We start from the raw sequence: 16,724 nt of genomic DNA on the forward strand, positions 1-16,724 counted from the left end.
TTCTACAATCGATGCCAATGGAAGCAGCAGTCAGGACATTAGACGACGTGTAGCATTGGGAAAGTCAACCGTGAAGGAACTGTTTCAAGTGCTGAGGAGCAAGGATGTCTCCTTGAGGAGTAAGGTGCGCCTGACAGAAGGCATGATATTTCCAATTGCCTCATATGCATGTGAGAGCATTTCTCAAGCTGAAAGAACTGAAGAAAATATTCATGCCTTGAGTTGCAATATTGAAAGAGATGCAGGAAACATCAAAAGAAGATGGAAGGAATACACAGAGTCACTGTACAAAAAAAGAATTGGTCAGTGTTCATCGATTTCAGGAGGTGGCATATGATCAAGAACTGATGGTATTGAAGGAAGAAGTCGAAGCTGCACTGAAGGCGTTGGTGAAAAACAAGGCTCCAGGAATTGATGGAATACCCATTGAGATGTTTCAACAAATGGATGCCCTGCTGGAGGCACCTACTTGTCTATGCCAAGAAATTTGCAAGACAGCTACCTGGCCAACTGACTAGAAGAGATGCATATTTTTACTCATTCCAAAGAAAAGTGATCCCATAGAATGTGGAAATTATCGAGCAATATCATTAATATCACCTATCACACACAAGTAAAATCCTGCTGAAGATAATGCAGAAATGGTTGCAGCAGTATATTGACAGAGAACTTCCAGAAATGCAAGCTGGATTAAGAAGAAGACATGGAACAATGTCTGATGGATCTCAGCTGAAAGCAAAGAATACCATAAAAATGTTTACTTGTGTTTTTTTGACTATGCAAAAGCATCCTATTGTGTGGATCATAACAAATTATGGATAACATTTAGAAGAATGGGAACTCCAGAACACTTAATTGTGCTCATGAAGAACCTGTACATGGACCAGGAGGCTGTCGTTTGAACAGAACAAGGAGATACTGCATGGTTTAAAATCAGTAAGGGAGTGTGTCAGGATTGTATCCTTTCACCATACTTATTCAGTCTGTATGCTGAGCAAGTACTGCCAGAAGCTAGACTATATGAAGAATATCACATCAGGATTGGAGGAGGACTCATTAACTACCTGCAGTGTGCAGACGACACAACCTTCCTTGCTGAAAGTAAAGATGACTTGAAGCATTTACTGATGAAATTAAAAATTACGATCTCAGTATGGATTACATCTCAACAAAAAGAAAGCAAAAATCCTCAAAACTGGGCCAATAAGCAGCATCATGATAAATGGAGAAAAGATTAAAATTGTCAAAGATTTCATATTGCTTGGCTCCACAGTCAACACCCATGGAAGCAGCAGTCAAGAAATCAGATGACGTATTGCATTGGGCAAACCTGCTGCAAAAGACCTCTTTAAAGTGCTGAAGAGCAAAGATGGCTCTTTGAAAGCTAAGATGCCTCTGACCCAAGCCATGGTGTTTTCAGTCACCTTATATGCATGTGAAAGCTGGACAATGAATAAGGAAACTGAAGAAGAGTTAACGTTTTTGAGTTGTAGTGTTGATGAAGAATACTGAAATTACCCTGAACTGCCAGAAGAATTAAGAAATCTCTTCTGAAAGAAGTACAGCCAGAATGTTCCTTGGAAGCGAGAATTGCCAGACAAAGTCTCACCTACTTTGGTCATGTTGTCAGAAGGGACCATTCTCTGGAGAAGGATATCATGCTTGATAAAGTGAGGGATCAGCGAAAAAGCGGAAGGCCCTCAATGAGATGGATTGACACAGTGGCTGCAACAGTAGGTTCAGGTATAGCAAGGATTGTGAGGCTGGCGCAGGACCGGGCACTGTTTTGTTCTGTTGTACATAGGGTCATTATGAGTCAGAGCCAACTCATTGCATCTAACAACAACAACAACAGACATAGCTGATCATTCAGCCTGTCTACCTACCTATTTACCTGTAGCTTGATGTGTGTTATCACTGATAACACATTATTGTATATGTAAAGTGTTTTTTGTTGTCTGTACCTCTTGTGTACCTCTCTGTCCACAGGATTTTCAAGGCTAATGATCTTTTGGAAACCTCTCTCCTGGGTGTTTCTGGGTGGGTTTGAACTGCCAGTCTTTCAGTTAGTAGTCCAGTGCTTAACCATTTGCACCACCCAGAGATTCCCCAATAATATAATACCCACATTTTGCTGAATGTTTCTATTTCCTAATGCTTTTCTAGGTGTTAATATGTATTAAAGGAGTCCTGGTGGTGCCATGGTTAAGCATTCAGCTGCTAACCAAAAGTCTGGCCATTCACACCTACCCAGCAGTTCCTCCCTGGGAGGCAAGACCTGACAATCTGCTCCCATAAAGATTAAAAACCAAAACCAAATGCACTGCCATCAAGTTGGTCCTAACTCATAGCAACTCCCATTGAGTTTCTACGGCTGTAAATCTTTATGGAAAAAGATTGCCTCATCTTTCTCCTGCAGAGCTGCTAGTGGGTTCGAACCAATGACCTTTGGATTAACAGCCAAATGCCTTAGCCACTATGCCACCAGATTCCCTTCCCATAAAGATTACAGCCTGGGAAACTCTATGTTTTACTCTGTCACATGGGGTCACTGTAAATTGGAATTGACTCCACAGGACCTAACAACAACAGCAATAATATGTATTATCTCATTTAGTCCTCCTAACAACATTAAGGAAATAAGTTAACCTATTTTTCAGATGAGAAAATGAACTACAATGAGTTCAGTGATTTGCCCAAGTTCATGCAACCTTTAGGTTTGGCTTGCTCTAAAGCTTATTCTCGTAACTGGTAATATAAGGGTTTTGAGTTCTACGCTTACAGCTATTAGGTTATTATATATAATGATCTTTTTAGAAGATACAGCCCCCTCAAAGCTTTAGTTATTTGAGACAATTCATGGTCTCATCAAATCCTCTTAGGAGAACACCATTCTGTCTTCCTCTTACCACATCTTATCTACACATGTTGATTTGAAATATTTTTAGGGGATGGACGTTAATATAGAATTGCTTTTTCTTCCCACATCTTTTCTACACATGTTGATTTGAAATATTTTTAGGGGATGGACATTAATGTAGAATTGCTTTTTCTTCCCAAGAGTAAATAAAAATCTTTTGAGTGAGGAGTACAGAACATTCTTAGGCAAAAGGAAATTTATCTTAAAAGTTTTCTTTCTAAAATCTAGTATATGAAGGAAAAAATTCCAGTGAGTATGAAACTTATTGCTTGTATTTTGTGTACATTGTATTATGTACCTTATCTTGATGTTTCCAAGATGCATAGTTTGTTTTATTTTTAGATGTTAATACAACTGAAATACGGGGGTTCTTGGAAAAAAAAATTGATGTTGTCTTATTACTGCTGTGGGGTAGACTGATGTCAAGTCCTTCCAGAAGACACATTCCCTTCTGCCAGTTCTTGGGAGTGTTACCATCCTGAGACAATTTTAAGTTAAATATTCTGCTTAAAGGTTCTTTTTTAGACCACACTGTCAGAATGAATTTCGACCTGGTGACTACTAACTTGTGAATCATACTTTCAGGGGAGTTATTTTTTCATCCCCTTATACGATTCCAAAGCTGAGAAATTCAGGTTTCCTTGCTGTTCTTTCCTGTGTGGAGAGATTTCTCCTTGTTTTCTTAATGAAGGTGTAGGCTTTTGATGTCCTGGTTCTGCATAAGGGGTCTCCTGTTAGATTCTCCATCCTGGGTATGTGGTACATAAAATATCAGTACATCTTACAGTTGGTGACACACAGATTCTATGAAATATGACATACTCTTGTTTTCTGTTTGCCTCCCCCATTAGAATGTAAGCTCCATGAATGCGAAGACTTGGACTGTTTTGCTCATTTTTGTTATCTTGAAGTAGCTAAAACAGTGCCATGTACACAGTGGGCTTTCATTAAATCTCTGTTAAATGGATAAATAGTAGATTCCCAATTTTATTTATTGAATGAAAAAGTTAATTTTTGTTTGGAAGCAAAAGAGGAATTTTGGATCAAACTATAATTTATAATATTTGGAAAATGAGACTAAAATATTTAATCTGGACCATCAGCCTGACCTTATTGTACAGGGGGCATCTAAGATTTAGTCTCTTATTTGCCTTCAGCATGCTACTTTGCACAAATACGGTTTTACTTACCAAAAAAAATTTTTTTTTTTAAATCAGACCTGCAACAGCCACATAAATTTAATACTCATGTTAGCATTTTGAGCTCTGAAGAATTAGTGAAAGGTATTTTGGGAAAGATAAATTTGAAATCACTTGATGCCCGTGATAAGCCACATCTAAGAACAACACCCCTTCTTACCCCCGCCGGCCCTTTAAGGCTTCTGATTTGTGCTGACTGAGAGCAGGGAGACCATCCCAAAAGGAGGAGAGAAACTGGCAGGCTGACCCACCTCACTAGAAAAGACAGAGAGCTATGTTTCCATTTCCAATACAGTTGGCCCTCCGTAGCCATGGTTTCTGTTCTAAGACCAAAAATATTCGAGCATGGGGTTAGGGGTAGGATGCAGTCCAAAAATGGTCAAAGCAATCACTCAAAGGCTAAGAGGAAGCACAAAGTAAGGTGCTTATTTACATATCATTTACATTGTGTTAGGTATTATAAGTAATCTAGAGATGATTTAAAGTATACGGGAGGATGTGTATAGATTATATGCAAATACTATACCATTTTGTATAAGGGACTTGAACATCTACAGATTTTGGTATTGGTGGGGGGTGGGTATAGGGGGAATCCTGAAACCAAGCCCCGGTAGATACCAAGGGAAGCCTGTATGTCAGAAAATAATAAATGTGGTGAAGAAAAATGAAGCATGGTATGGGTTTAAACAGGAATAGAGTTGAAGAAGGGTAAGACTTTTTATAGGAGACGTCTGGGAAGCCCCTCTGGGAAAGTGACAGTTGAGAGAAACCTGAAGTAAGTAAGCCATAAGGTAACTAGGGAGAAGAATATTCCAGGCCGAGGGAATACTGGGCACAGAGCCTCTTGAGTAGGACAATGTTTAAAGTGTGTGAGGAACATCAAAGCTTCAAGGGGCCATGTGGCTGGAGTGGACTAGGCAGAGGGGAGGATTCTGGGAGACAAGGTGGGAGTGCAAAGGGCCTCAGAGCTCCATCTGATGGGCTTGCTTCTAGATGCTATACATACAGGGCGAGTAAGACCTGGTCCCAGTCATCATCAAGCTCACCTCTGGGAGAGGAGACAGATGATAACTAGTGCTGTTGTTGTTGTGTGCCGTCAAGTCAGACCTGACTCATAGCAACCCCTTTTGGGTTTCTGAGGCAGTATCACTACGGAAGTAGATTGCCCAGCCTTCCTTCCGAGGAGTGGCTGGTGGGTTTGAGCCGCGAGCCTTCTGGATAGCAGTCAAGTGCATTAGGCACTATGTTACCAGTGCCCTCTGTAATTTCTGGGGTAAGAGGACAAAATAGGCCCATCTTGCACTGAATTACCCAAGCAAACCTAGAAAAATCAACTAGTATCCCACTGTTCTTTCAGAGGTAGGTTGGAGTAGACTTGGATATTCCAAAAGATGGCTCCATTTTATCTGAAGAAGAGGTTATTTATAAACTAAACCAAAAAACCTAGCAATAATTTTTCTTCTTAATGTTAAAAAAGGGAAGAAGGGAGAGGAGAAAGGAAGGGAGGAAATTTTGATAACTGCTAATCTAAGGAATCTATAAAGATTTCCTGAAAGGCCTGAGTTAGGCTGCACAATAGCATTTGTCTTATTTTCCAGTCTCTGAAACTAGTGGAAATGAAATGGAGCATAAATCATTCCCTTGCCTCTTTAAATCTACTATTCAGATAGTTTTGTGTTAAGTCCCTGGGTAGTTAGTTGATTAATGGGCTTAAAAAAGGAAAGTGATTACTTCTGTCTTAGGCTATGAAGTGGAAATGCTGAAAGATTTTGATTGCTCCTGGGATAGCTGTGGGAATCTCCTTGCTAATCACTTTGCACTTTGTTTGTTTGGTAATCTGCCTCTAGTTGAGGAGAGGCCTCCACCCTTTGCTTCTCTCCAGTGGCTTTGCGTGTAGAACAAAACTGGGATTCTAACTCTTGTTTTGCTGAAATTCTGTGTGCGGCAAATGATGTGGATGTCAGAGTAAAAAATACAGCTAGACCAATGATTCCACCTGAGATGATCAAGCTGTGTATCTTCCGTGTTCTCTGAGTCTGGGGCTGGACTTGGCCAGCCCTTCGGCCTTCACACACTGTCACCACTTTCCTGTGGGCCAGTTTAACCCTATGCATTGATTGGCTAAAGTGACAGTAGACCTAAATGCCAGAGGAATAGGGTGGAAGGGAGGTTGTCCTTTGAAAGTTGCTTTATTTAAGAATTTCTCCAGGATGATCGTGTCTTTTAAAAGATCCTTTAATTTACATGCTATCTTCCTCTGAGAGGCCACAGATGGTATCTGCGGGGAGTGAGGAGGCCACAGAAGACCTGCGGAAAGCAACTGGAGCCTTGGAAGCTCAGACCTTGGACCAAGAATTGCTGCCTGCAGACAAGGCCCAGGTCCTAAACAAGGTAGGGGGCACATTCGCTCTTTGTCCTCCATAAAAGAAGGAGTTTATGATGCTAGAACTTAGATTATAGCAGGGAGTTTTGAATTAGAAGCACTGTGAAGGTGGCTCACAGAAGTGTCTCTCTGCTCTCATTGTTGTTAGGTGCTGTCAAGTCTGTTGTGACTTATAGCAACCCCGTGTACATCAGAACGGAATACTGCCTGATCTTGAGCTGTTCTCACAATTGTTGCTATACTTGACCCCATCACTGCATCCACTGTGTCAGTCTTATCTCGTTGAAGGTCTTCCCCTTTTTTGCTAACCCTGTATTTTACCAAGCATGATGTCCTACTCCAGGGATTGGCCCCGTCTGACACATGACCAAAGTATCAGAGATGAAGTCTGGCCATTTTCACTTCCATTTGAACTTCCTCCAACACAGATTTGTTCATTCTAGCAATCCGTAGTGTATTTGGTATTCTTCGTCAACACCACAATTCAAATGCATCAGTTCTTCTGTGGTCCTCCTTATTCATTGTCTAGCTCTCACATGTATATGAGGCTATTGAAAATACCATGGTTTGGGTCAGGCACACCTTAGTCTTCAAAGTGACATCTTCACTCTTAAACAATTTAAAGAGGTCTTTTGCAACACATTTGCCCCATCCGAAACATTGTTTGATTTCTTGACTACTGCTTCCACGAGTATTGATTGTTGTTATTATTGTTATGTTGTTAGGTGCCATTGAGTTGGCTCTGATTCTTAGCAGCCCTATGTACAACAGAGCAAACACTGGCCGGTCCTGCTCCATCTTCACAGTCCTTGCTATGCTTGAGCCTGTCATTGTAGCCACTGTGTCAATCCATCTCATTGAGGGTCTTTCCCTTTTTTACTGAGCCTTTACTTTACCAAGCATGATATCCTTCTCCAGGGCCTGGTCCCTTCTGACAACATGACCAAAGTAGGTAAGACAAAGTCTGCCCTTCATATGTCTAAGGAACATTCTGGCTGCACTTCTTTTAGGCCAGATTGTTTTTTGGCAGTCCTTGATGTTTTCAGCATTCTTTGTTGATTGTGGATCCAAGTAACATGAAATCTTGACAACTTCAGTTGTGAGGATTTTAGTTTTCTTTATGTTGAGGTGTAATCCATACTAAAGGCTATAGTTTTTGATCTTCATCAATAAGTGCTTCAAGTCCTCTTCACTTTCAGCAAGCAAGGTTGTGTCTTTGCATATCTTCTCTTCACTTTCAGTAAGGTTGTGTCATTTGCATATCACAGGTTGTTAATGACTCTTTCTCATTTGCTTCCATAGAGCATCTTATTCTTAATTATGTGAAGAATTGTTTGTGTCTCTCATAGGGCCCTGCACCGTGCTAGCACCCAGTATGCACTTATTCAAAAAATGAAGTATTAGAATGAATGCTCAGGTATTCTCTAAAATCCTCTTGATTTTACAGAGCCTTAAACTATCAGGCTGTGTTTTAGTCTCATTTGTTTGTAATGTTGTTGTTGTTATGTGCCGTTGAGTCGGACCTGACTCATAGCGACCCCTCCTTGGGTTTCCGAGGCAGTATCACTACGAAAGTAGATTGCCCCATCTTCCTTCCAAGGAGTGGCTGGTGGGTTTGAACCACCAGCCTTCTGGTTAGCAGTCAAGTGCCTTAGCCACTACGCTACCAGAGCTCCTTTTGTTTGTAATAGATCTACTTAATATTTATGGTATAAAGATTCCATAGAAGTGGTATTACTATAGCAGTGGCTACCCTGCCAGAAAGGTATGGGTTATTTGCATCATTATTAACAGATGTATTGTGATAATCAGTGGTGTTAGTGTCAATAGCTACAACATCAAGCATAATAATTACATGTGTATAATGATTTATAGTTTACAAAGCAGTTTCTGCCATAAATTTCATTTACTCCTGAGTGATATAGATACCATTATATCCCCATTTTGCAGATGAGGAAACTGAGGCTAAGAGTTCTTAGTTACTTTATGAAGGTTATGCAGCTAATAAGTTGCAAACTGAATCCTTTGTTTAGCCCTTGGGAAAGGAAAGACTCATTTAGGTGCACTAACCAAAGTCTGATTCATCTCATGTAGCAATGGAGATAAGAACTAGAGGGCTTATTTTCCAGAAACAGAGATTATGAGAATGCAGCCTGGCAGGATTGCAAACTTTATTTATTTATTACAAATACAATTCTGGTCCCATAATTGGACTGCTGTCTCATTGATATGCTCTTCTTTGTAGGCAGTCGGTATAGATTTATTATTGAGTTGCCTGCCCACTGCTTAGAGAAGGGGCAAGAAATCCAGACATAAGAACATGAAACTGGGAAACACTAATCTGAGTGATTTTAAGGGCAACCCACTGGGGAGAGTTTGCAGGCTCCTGCCATGGGTTAGTGAGGGTTTTGAATACAGAATGGCAGAGTGGGGGCATCTCTTCCATGCAGGTCAGATGTCTGGCAGCAAATACATTGTTTAAATGCAAAATGGGGCTGGTCTAAAATGAGATTGTAGTTATTTGTAGAGCACTGTTAGTGATATAAGGAGCTCTGGTGGTGTGGTGCCTAAGGCATTTGACAGCTAACCAGAAGGTTGGTGGCTCAAACCCACCAGCCGCTTTGTGGAGGGAAGATAAGGCAATGTATTTCTTTAAGATTTACTGCTTTGGGAACCTAGTGGGGGTCACTGTGAGTCCGAATCGACTTGGCGGCAGTGGGTTTTTGGTTAGTGACTGCCAAAGAGGCAAGGCAAGGAGGCGGCATCTTCCAACCTCCTCTAACCCCACAAGAGGAAGACAGAATCACCATCAGTAGCCCAAGGCCTGTTCCTACAAGACCAGATATGCTGCCTCCCACCAGCCCTTTCACCAACCCTGCCACCAACCGTTCCTCCCGCAGCACCCACCACCTCTCTGCTGGGTTCAATAATTTGCTGCAGTGGCCACACAGAACTCACAGATTGTGGGGTTTATTAGGGAAGCAACAGGCTACAATTCAAGTTCAGGAACATGCTCAGTCTCTCTCAGGCAGCTGTCTCTCAGCCGACAGTCTCTCTCCAGCAGTGCTTGTTTCGCGGTGTCTGCCTCTCAGCAGCGCATGTCTCTCTCATCTCTGTCTCTCTCAGCAGTGTATGTCTCTTAGCCGGCATTGAGAGATTCCTTCTGCCTCTGTGAGGGCTCCTTTTGAGCCTGGTAGAGTGGCCAAACTAACCAATCCCAACATTAGAATTTTATGTACCTGAGAGACAGCAAACTTCCCAGAAGATTGCTTCATGCCACTCTCAACAGAAATACCCCAGGTGGATAACTTTAACAATCAGGAGCTACTCAGTGTTCATGGCAAATTCCACCATGGAGTTTACAAAGACTGTGGCTAGAAAAGCCATATTATATAATTTACTACACCACGTGACATTGGAGCTCTGATAGTATAGTGCTCAAGGCACTTGACTGCTAACCTAAAGGCCTATGGGTTCAAACCCACTGGCCACTCCTCAGAAAGAAGGTTGGGCAATCTACTTCTGTAGTGATACTACCTCAGAAACCCAAGAAGAGGTTGCTATGAGTCAGGTCCAACTCGACAGCACATAACAACAACAACAACACAGTGACATAGAGGATGAGATCTTGTAGCCCAAGATGTGCTGATGATATAGCCAAGCTACAGAGTTTGAATGTGGAGCAGACCACAAAATCAGGTGGGACAGAAAGCAGGGCAGGAAGGAGAGGAAAAGGAAGAGAGAGAGGGGGGTGGGGGGGTAGAGGGAGAACGAAATTCTATCTGCAGTGCTTTGGTGAATTCTTGATTGACAGTCATCTGCAATTGACCCTTGAGTGGGAATTGTAGCAGAAGGATGTGTGGCAGTGTGGGAGTCCAGCTAAACCCCAGGTGCCAGGACTGTCATAGGAGGAGCCACAGGGAGGTACTGTTCAGGGTGAGGCAAGACCAAGGCACGGCCTGGCGATGCCATTAGATGCAAAAGTCCATAGTGAGCTGTGAAGCTGTTCATGAGCAAGGATTTTACAAAGGCCTGGCAAGTTGCAAAAGGTAGGAGAAAACAAGGAAGAATCTTTAAGAAACATTTTTATAGAATTTATTAGCAGCCTGTTCCTGGAGGAAAGAGAAGTAACACTGAATGGCATATTAAACATTGAGGTGGGATTCTGTAGGTCATGAGGCACCTTCATTTAGGAAAAGGCTAATTGGAATTTTCCACTCTTAACTTCTCCTTTAACTAGAATTCTTTTGTGCAGATGGCCAAGTACCAAGTTCCACAGAGGTCTGGGGACATTGTTATGATCCAGTCTGAGCACACAGGAGCTATTGATGTTCTTTCAGCTGATTTGGAATCTGCAGATCTTCTGGGGGACCACAGGAAAGGTGAGACCTTTGGGAGTGCCAAAGTGATATTTTTTTTTCTAGTGAGTACTTTGGAGCTCTGGTGGAGTAGCACCTAAGGCATCCGACTGCTAACCAGAAGGTTGGTAGTTCAAACGCACCAGCCATTCCTCTGCAGGAAGAAGGGGCAATCTACTTCTGTAGTGATACTACCTTGCAAACCCAAGGAGGGGTTGCTATGAGTCGGATCCGACTCAATGACAGTGAGTTTTTGAGTTTGAGTGAGTACTTAAAGAAAGGCAAACATGGGAAGAAAGAGAGAAAATGAGTTATGGAAACAAGTCAGGGAAGCAAGTGGAAAGAATGTGTTTGATTGACAACCTCTCTAAATAAAATGCTGAGTCTCCCAGAGAGTAGTGCACTGTCCTGAGTGTTTCAATCCACCAATAAAACTTGACGGCAGTGAGTTTGGTTTTTGTTTTAAACCCTTTCCTGCCTCTGCTTAGTACACTGACTCTCACTGCCCTCGGTCCTGTTACTCAAACTGGATCTTGCTGTCTTCTTTGGGTAAACTTTTATTCTCTCTTGGATAAACACTCTCACAACACATTTATTTCCAGCTGAATTAATAAATATTTCTTAAATAATACTCCATAAGCTAAATTCTGTTTTATTATTGCACTGTTTCATACATCAGTTTTTACCTTCATTAATAAAACCATAGAAACAGCTAGCTTACCTACACCAGTCTAGGCATCTAGTCTACTCAATTCATTTGCCATACATCATCCTGAGTGATCCTTTCATACCCTAAATGAGTGGTGCCAGACCCTAAATCCACTGCATCCTATATCCGCTTGGTGTTCTCATATTTTTTTAATGAAATGTCTTAATACCTTCTGATCTGTATACTGTTTCCCTTCATGTCCATCATACGAATATCTCCTGCCAGTTCTCAAGTCCAGCAAAAGTGAAGTGTTTCACATGTCAGAAACTCACTTCTAGACATGTGCTTCCCTCTATAAGAAATGTTCTCTCACGACTCACTGTTCCTTCTAACTCATTCTCATCCTTCAGGTCTCAATTCAGAAGTAATTTCCTTTGAAAATGTGGAACAAAAGTCAAAATCATATAAAAGATCAGGCTTACTGGTCTGATAGAGACTGGTGAAACCTGTGAGACTATGATCCCTCGTCATCCTTTGGGCCTGGAATGCACTCCCATGGCTTTCAGGCACATAATAGACTAGCCTACAAGGTGAACAATTACACCATTCAACTAAGGGAGCTCAGAAGGGCAGCATCTACACAGGGAGACAGCTCAGAGGGCAGAAATACAAAGGAAAGAAGGACACAGAAAAAAGGTAACCACAGGGAGGACGTGGGAAGAGAGCTGTTACATTTTGGGGGTCACAATCAGTGTCATGAAACAAAATGTATATGAACTGTTTAATGAGAAAAAAAATTTGTTCTGTAAATTCTCACCCAAATCACAATAAAGGAAAACATTTAAAAAATAAAAACAAATAAAATACCAAGTGGGGTAGCATATCCTCATGATTTCTCAGTAGTAAGCTGCCTGTCCTTTCAGTCTCCCCACCACTTATGGCTCCTCCATGCATCTGGACCTTTGCCAAGATGAAGGAATTCAAAAGCAAGCTGGGCAAAGAGAAGAACAGCCATCTGGTGGTGAAGCGGGGTGAAGTAGTGACCATCCGGGTACCTACTCATCCAGAGGGAAAGCGTGTCTGCTGGGAGTTTGCGACTGATGACTATGATATTGGCTTTGGAGTTTATTTTGACTGGACCCCTGTAACCAGCACTGACATAACTGTGCAGGTCAGTGATTCCAGTGAGGACGAGGACGAAGAGGAGGAGGAAGAGGAGGAGCTTGAAGGTAAATTTAACCTAATTTGTAGCTTCCATTAACAGCTCACCCTAATTTTTTGTGGCTACTTCCTCTATTGTACCAGTCCTCCTCTTCCTCAAAATGCATGTGAGGGCCTCCTTTCGGCATTGCAAACTAAGGTAGGTATGCAGACTGAAGTCAGGCTTTCGAATAATATTCTGGTGGGATTGGTGTTGATGCCTTGGCTGGAAGCTTCTTTTCTTTTGAATCAGTACATAGTTTCCCCAGCATCCCATTGGAGGCAGGAATAGGAGCAGGGCATGGATAGGGGTTGGTCAGTACTGTTTTCTATAGAAGCAGGAATTATCTGAGATTACATTTGGGTATACTTGTTCTTTACCCAGAACTAAACTGAGTGATTAAAGCTTGCTTAATATAGCCATTCCCTCCACTCTACAAAATGCCACAGCCACCTGACTCTTACTTACTTCTTCACTTCCTGTCCAGGGCAGTTTTCAAATTGTTTTCTGTGCTCCATTCTAGTTGTTACTTGCAGCCCCTAGTCACAATGGTCCTGAGGCATTTGCAGTAACCATTAGCCTTACTCCTTCTGTTTCTCCTGCAATCTTAAAATCAATCCCGTAACTTACTTCTCTGTGGAAAAGCAAGTCTTCAGGGAAACCTACAATGCAAGTATTTAGGAAAACCTCATAGCTTACAAGCAGTAGTCTAAGTGGAAGTTCTGGCTTACCATTTTTGTCTGTATTTCATACCTAACTAGCTACCTAGCTAGTTCTTTTACATGTTCAATGGAAAGGATGTCCATTTCTTTCTGTCTTTTTTCCCTCTGTACCCCTGAAATGGGAGCTCTGGTAGCATAGTGCCTAAGGCACTTGACTGCTAACCAGGAGGCTGGCGGTTCAAACCCACCAGCCACTCCTCGGAAGGAAGATGGGGCAATCTACTTCCGTAGCGATACTGCCTCAGAAACCCAAGGAGGGGTTGCTATGAGTCGGGTCCAACTCAACGGCAAATAACAACAACAACAACCCCTGAAATGGCTGTATGTTTCTGAAGCTGGGAACATTCCTATAAGGCTAGAGCACTGTTTTTCTGTGTAGATATTATTGGCATTTAGGGGGACACTTCTTTGTTGTGCAGGCACTATTCTGATGCTTAACACTTCTGGACCCTTGGACACCCAGTAGCACCCACTGGTCACTATAATGAACACAAAGGCCACCAGATATTTCCAGATGCCTGTAGGAGTGCAATAGCCTCTCCTGAATAAAAGCCACTGGGTTACCTGGTCCATTTTGTCACCTTCAGCTAGGACTTACTTTGCCTCTGAACTCATACCAAAACACTCTGCTGTTTTGCTCATGCAGATCCTGTCCCAGTTGGAGATGTGGAGAGAGGCTCCAGGAGCTCCTTGCGGAGTCGCTATGGGGAGGTCATGCCTGTGTACCGGCGAGATAGTCACCGAGATGTGCAGGCTGGCAGCCACGACTATCCCGGTGAGGGCATCTACCTGCTCAAGTTTGACAACTCTTACTCCCTGCTGCGCAACAAGACCCTCTACTTCCACATCTACTACACTAGCTGAAGGACTGACTGCTGGCACAGGGGCGGGCAGAGATTTGCTGGCTGAAGCGGGCTGCCAGCTGTTGCCTTTGTTCTGAATAGGCAAGAGCTAAAAGAGCGTGAGGTGCCTGACCCTCACGTCCCGCCTGGCTTGCCTGATTGTTACCCCCACATAGCTTTTCCCGTTCCTGGCTTCTGCAGGTGGTGGTGTAGTGCCTCTGTTCCATGCTCCCTGACACCTATTCTCCTTGCTTTGGACTCCAGCAAAATCCCTCTGTGAAGGTACCCATCAGGCAAAAGCGTAAAAGGAACTAGGATGTTACCTTTTAAAAATAGGTTTATCTTGGTGCAAGGTGTGTCATTCAGATTGCTGCTCTCTCCTCCCCCAGAGCCTTTATTGCAGATTCATTCAGTGGTACCTACTCTCTTCACTGTTTGAGGTGCCAGAAGAGGAAAAGCACATTGTCCGTGAAGGAACCCAGTCTCTTGGACAGAGACTGCTCTGTCCACCTCTCAGCACTGCCATATTCCCACCTGCTGGTTGTTCTTTGTCCTGCACAGGCTGGGGAGCCCTCACTGCCTCTGGAGGGAAATGGCTTATTCCTGATGGTTAGCCTCCTCCTCTCCTCCCTTTCCTAAGTCTGTATTTTTGCCATTACAGCAAGAACTTTCATGCAATCAAAAATGATAATCAGTGTAATCTAAACTCTGGGAAGAACTGCCTCCATCACTTCCTGTTTCAAGTGGCAGTTTCCTTTCCCAGGGGGAAGGGTGGAGAATAGTTACTGAATTGATCTTAGAACCCCCATCTTTGACTTGAGCGTTACTAAATTATTTTTTGTATAATGAAAGAAGGAGAGAGAAGATAAACAAATGAAAACCAAAACAAACCCTCGAGGTTCCCCACCACTTTTTTGTCTCTTTGAAGTAGAAGTGTTATTTAAAAAGTTTGCTCTGGAACCAAAAGCAGTGAAACCCAATCAGGTTTTCAGAGTTTCTGGGTTTGGTTTCTTGCATTGGGAACATAAAGCTTTTGGTTTCTAAGTGTCTTAGGAAAGGCGATAATGAAGTTCACTGTTGCTGCTGATTGTATTTGTTCTTTCCCTGCCAAAGCCTGCGTTTCCCTGATGCCCAGCAGTGCAGCAGGTGGCTGGTGCTGCAGCCAGGGCTGCCAGAGCACCAGGGTGCCAGGACCTCAGGCAGAGAAGGAGAGTGAGGGGGATTTCAGCTGTCCTCTTTACCTCCTTGTTTCTTGTTCCCGTGTCAAATCTGTTACTGCCTTATAGTTGTGAGGAATGATTAGGTTTATTTATTACTTTTATTTATTGTTTAGCACATTTCATTTTGCCTTTGAAACAGTTTCTACCTGGTTCTCAGAAGGCTTCCCATCTGTTCTGAGACACTTGTATGAAGTGCCACCTCTTGTATGAAGTTAAAGATGATGACTTTAGAAGAAGTTGGGAACTAATGAAGTTGCATCCCTGCAGGTCAGACCTCTGCCCCTTCAGTGATGGATGTTAAGTGTGCCTGGAGTTAAGGATGCCGTCTGGCACCCCCTGTGAGGGAATCTGCCCATTCACAGGGAGTGAGTGCAGAGGTGTTGACTAGCCAATGAGAGGTCTGGGATTCTGGGATTCAAAGTCCTTTGTCTGTTCTGAGGAGTTGCCTTCAACATTTTTCCTTTGGCTCCCTCCTTCCTTGTGTGGGTGCCTCAGAGCAAACCTCTCCTGGAACATGACTCCTCACAGTGGGTCTGGAGTGGCATCTACATTATAAATAAAGAGCAATGCATTCTGCACCTTTTGTGCCCCTGGGAGCAAAACCCCATGTAAGACAGGATGGCCATAACATCCCCATTCTCTAAAGAGCATCATACCGCCATAGTTTTATATTTGTGAGTGAATTTTTTAGAGGATTATACTGGCCAAGATTTATATATCTTGTACGAAATTATTTGAGTCTTTCTATTTGGACAGTAAAAAGCAAACCTGTAGTGTGTCATCCCATTAGATAGCTGAGTGACCACTCTTTAATCACTGAAATTGAATCATGCCTTAGCTAATTGAATATAATCTTTATAAAGCAATTTTCTACTGAGCTATTTTCCAGTCAGCTAAAGCCTTGCATATTTTTCCTGTTTATTATTAACTTCTGTCTTTCCAAAAGGAGCTGTCAGGCATAGCAAGCTCCCTGGGATAACACTTTTGTTTATTTTTGCCACGAGAGTCTCTGTACTTACTTTCTTTGGAAACCTAGTTTTGTTGCTTCAGGGATCCCTGAGGGATGTGTTCCCTCCACCTCTGTGTGCCTAGTATTGTCTGGTCACTTTTTGAAGTCCTGGGGCATGTGACATTTCATTTTATACTGGTGTGTCACTAACAGGGCTTCTTTGTTTCATTAGCACAAAATAGCTAAATTAATATAATTTTACTGTCTAAATTATTCACTAT

General features: G+C 42.5%; 1 protein-coding gene across 1 annotated transcript in view; it reads left to right on the forward strand.

Annotated features, from left to right (window-relative positions):
• The window catches only part of TMED8 (transmembrane p24 trafficking protein family member 8), a 56,116-nt gene extending 41,820 nt beyond the window's left edge, over window positions 1-14,296 (forward strand). Inside the window, exons 3-6 of the mRNA XM_007941335.2 lie at window positions 6,384-6,510; window positions 10,758-10,884; window positions 12,433-12,738; window positions 14,079-14,296. Coding sequence (XP_007939526.1) covers window positions 6,384-6,510; window positions 10,758-10,884; window positions 12,433-12,738; window positions 14,079-14,296 — 778 coding nt within the window. The remainder of the gene's footprint in view (window positions 1-6,383; window positions 6,511-10,757; window positions 10,885-12,432; window positions 12,739-14,078) is intronic.
• The last annotated feature ends 2,428 nt before the right edge of the window (window positions 14,297-16,724 follow it).

Source organism: Orycteropus afer, unplaced genomic scaffold, assembly GCF_000298275.1.
Source record: "Orycteropus afer afer isolate SDZICR_OR568_19922 unplaced genomic scaffold, OryAfe1.0 scaffold00079, whole genome shotgun sequence".
In the NCBI taxonomy this organism is placed as follows: Eukaryota; Metazoa; Chordata; class Mammalia; order Tubulidentata; family Orycteropodidae; genus Orycteropus; species Orycteropus afer.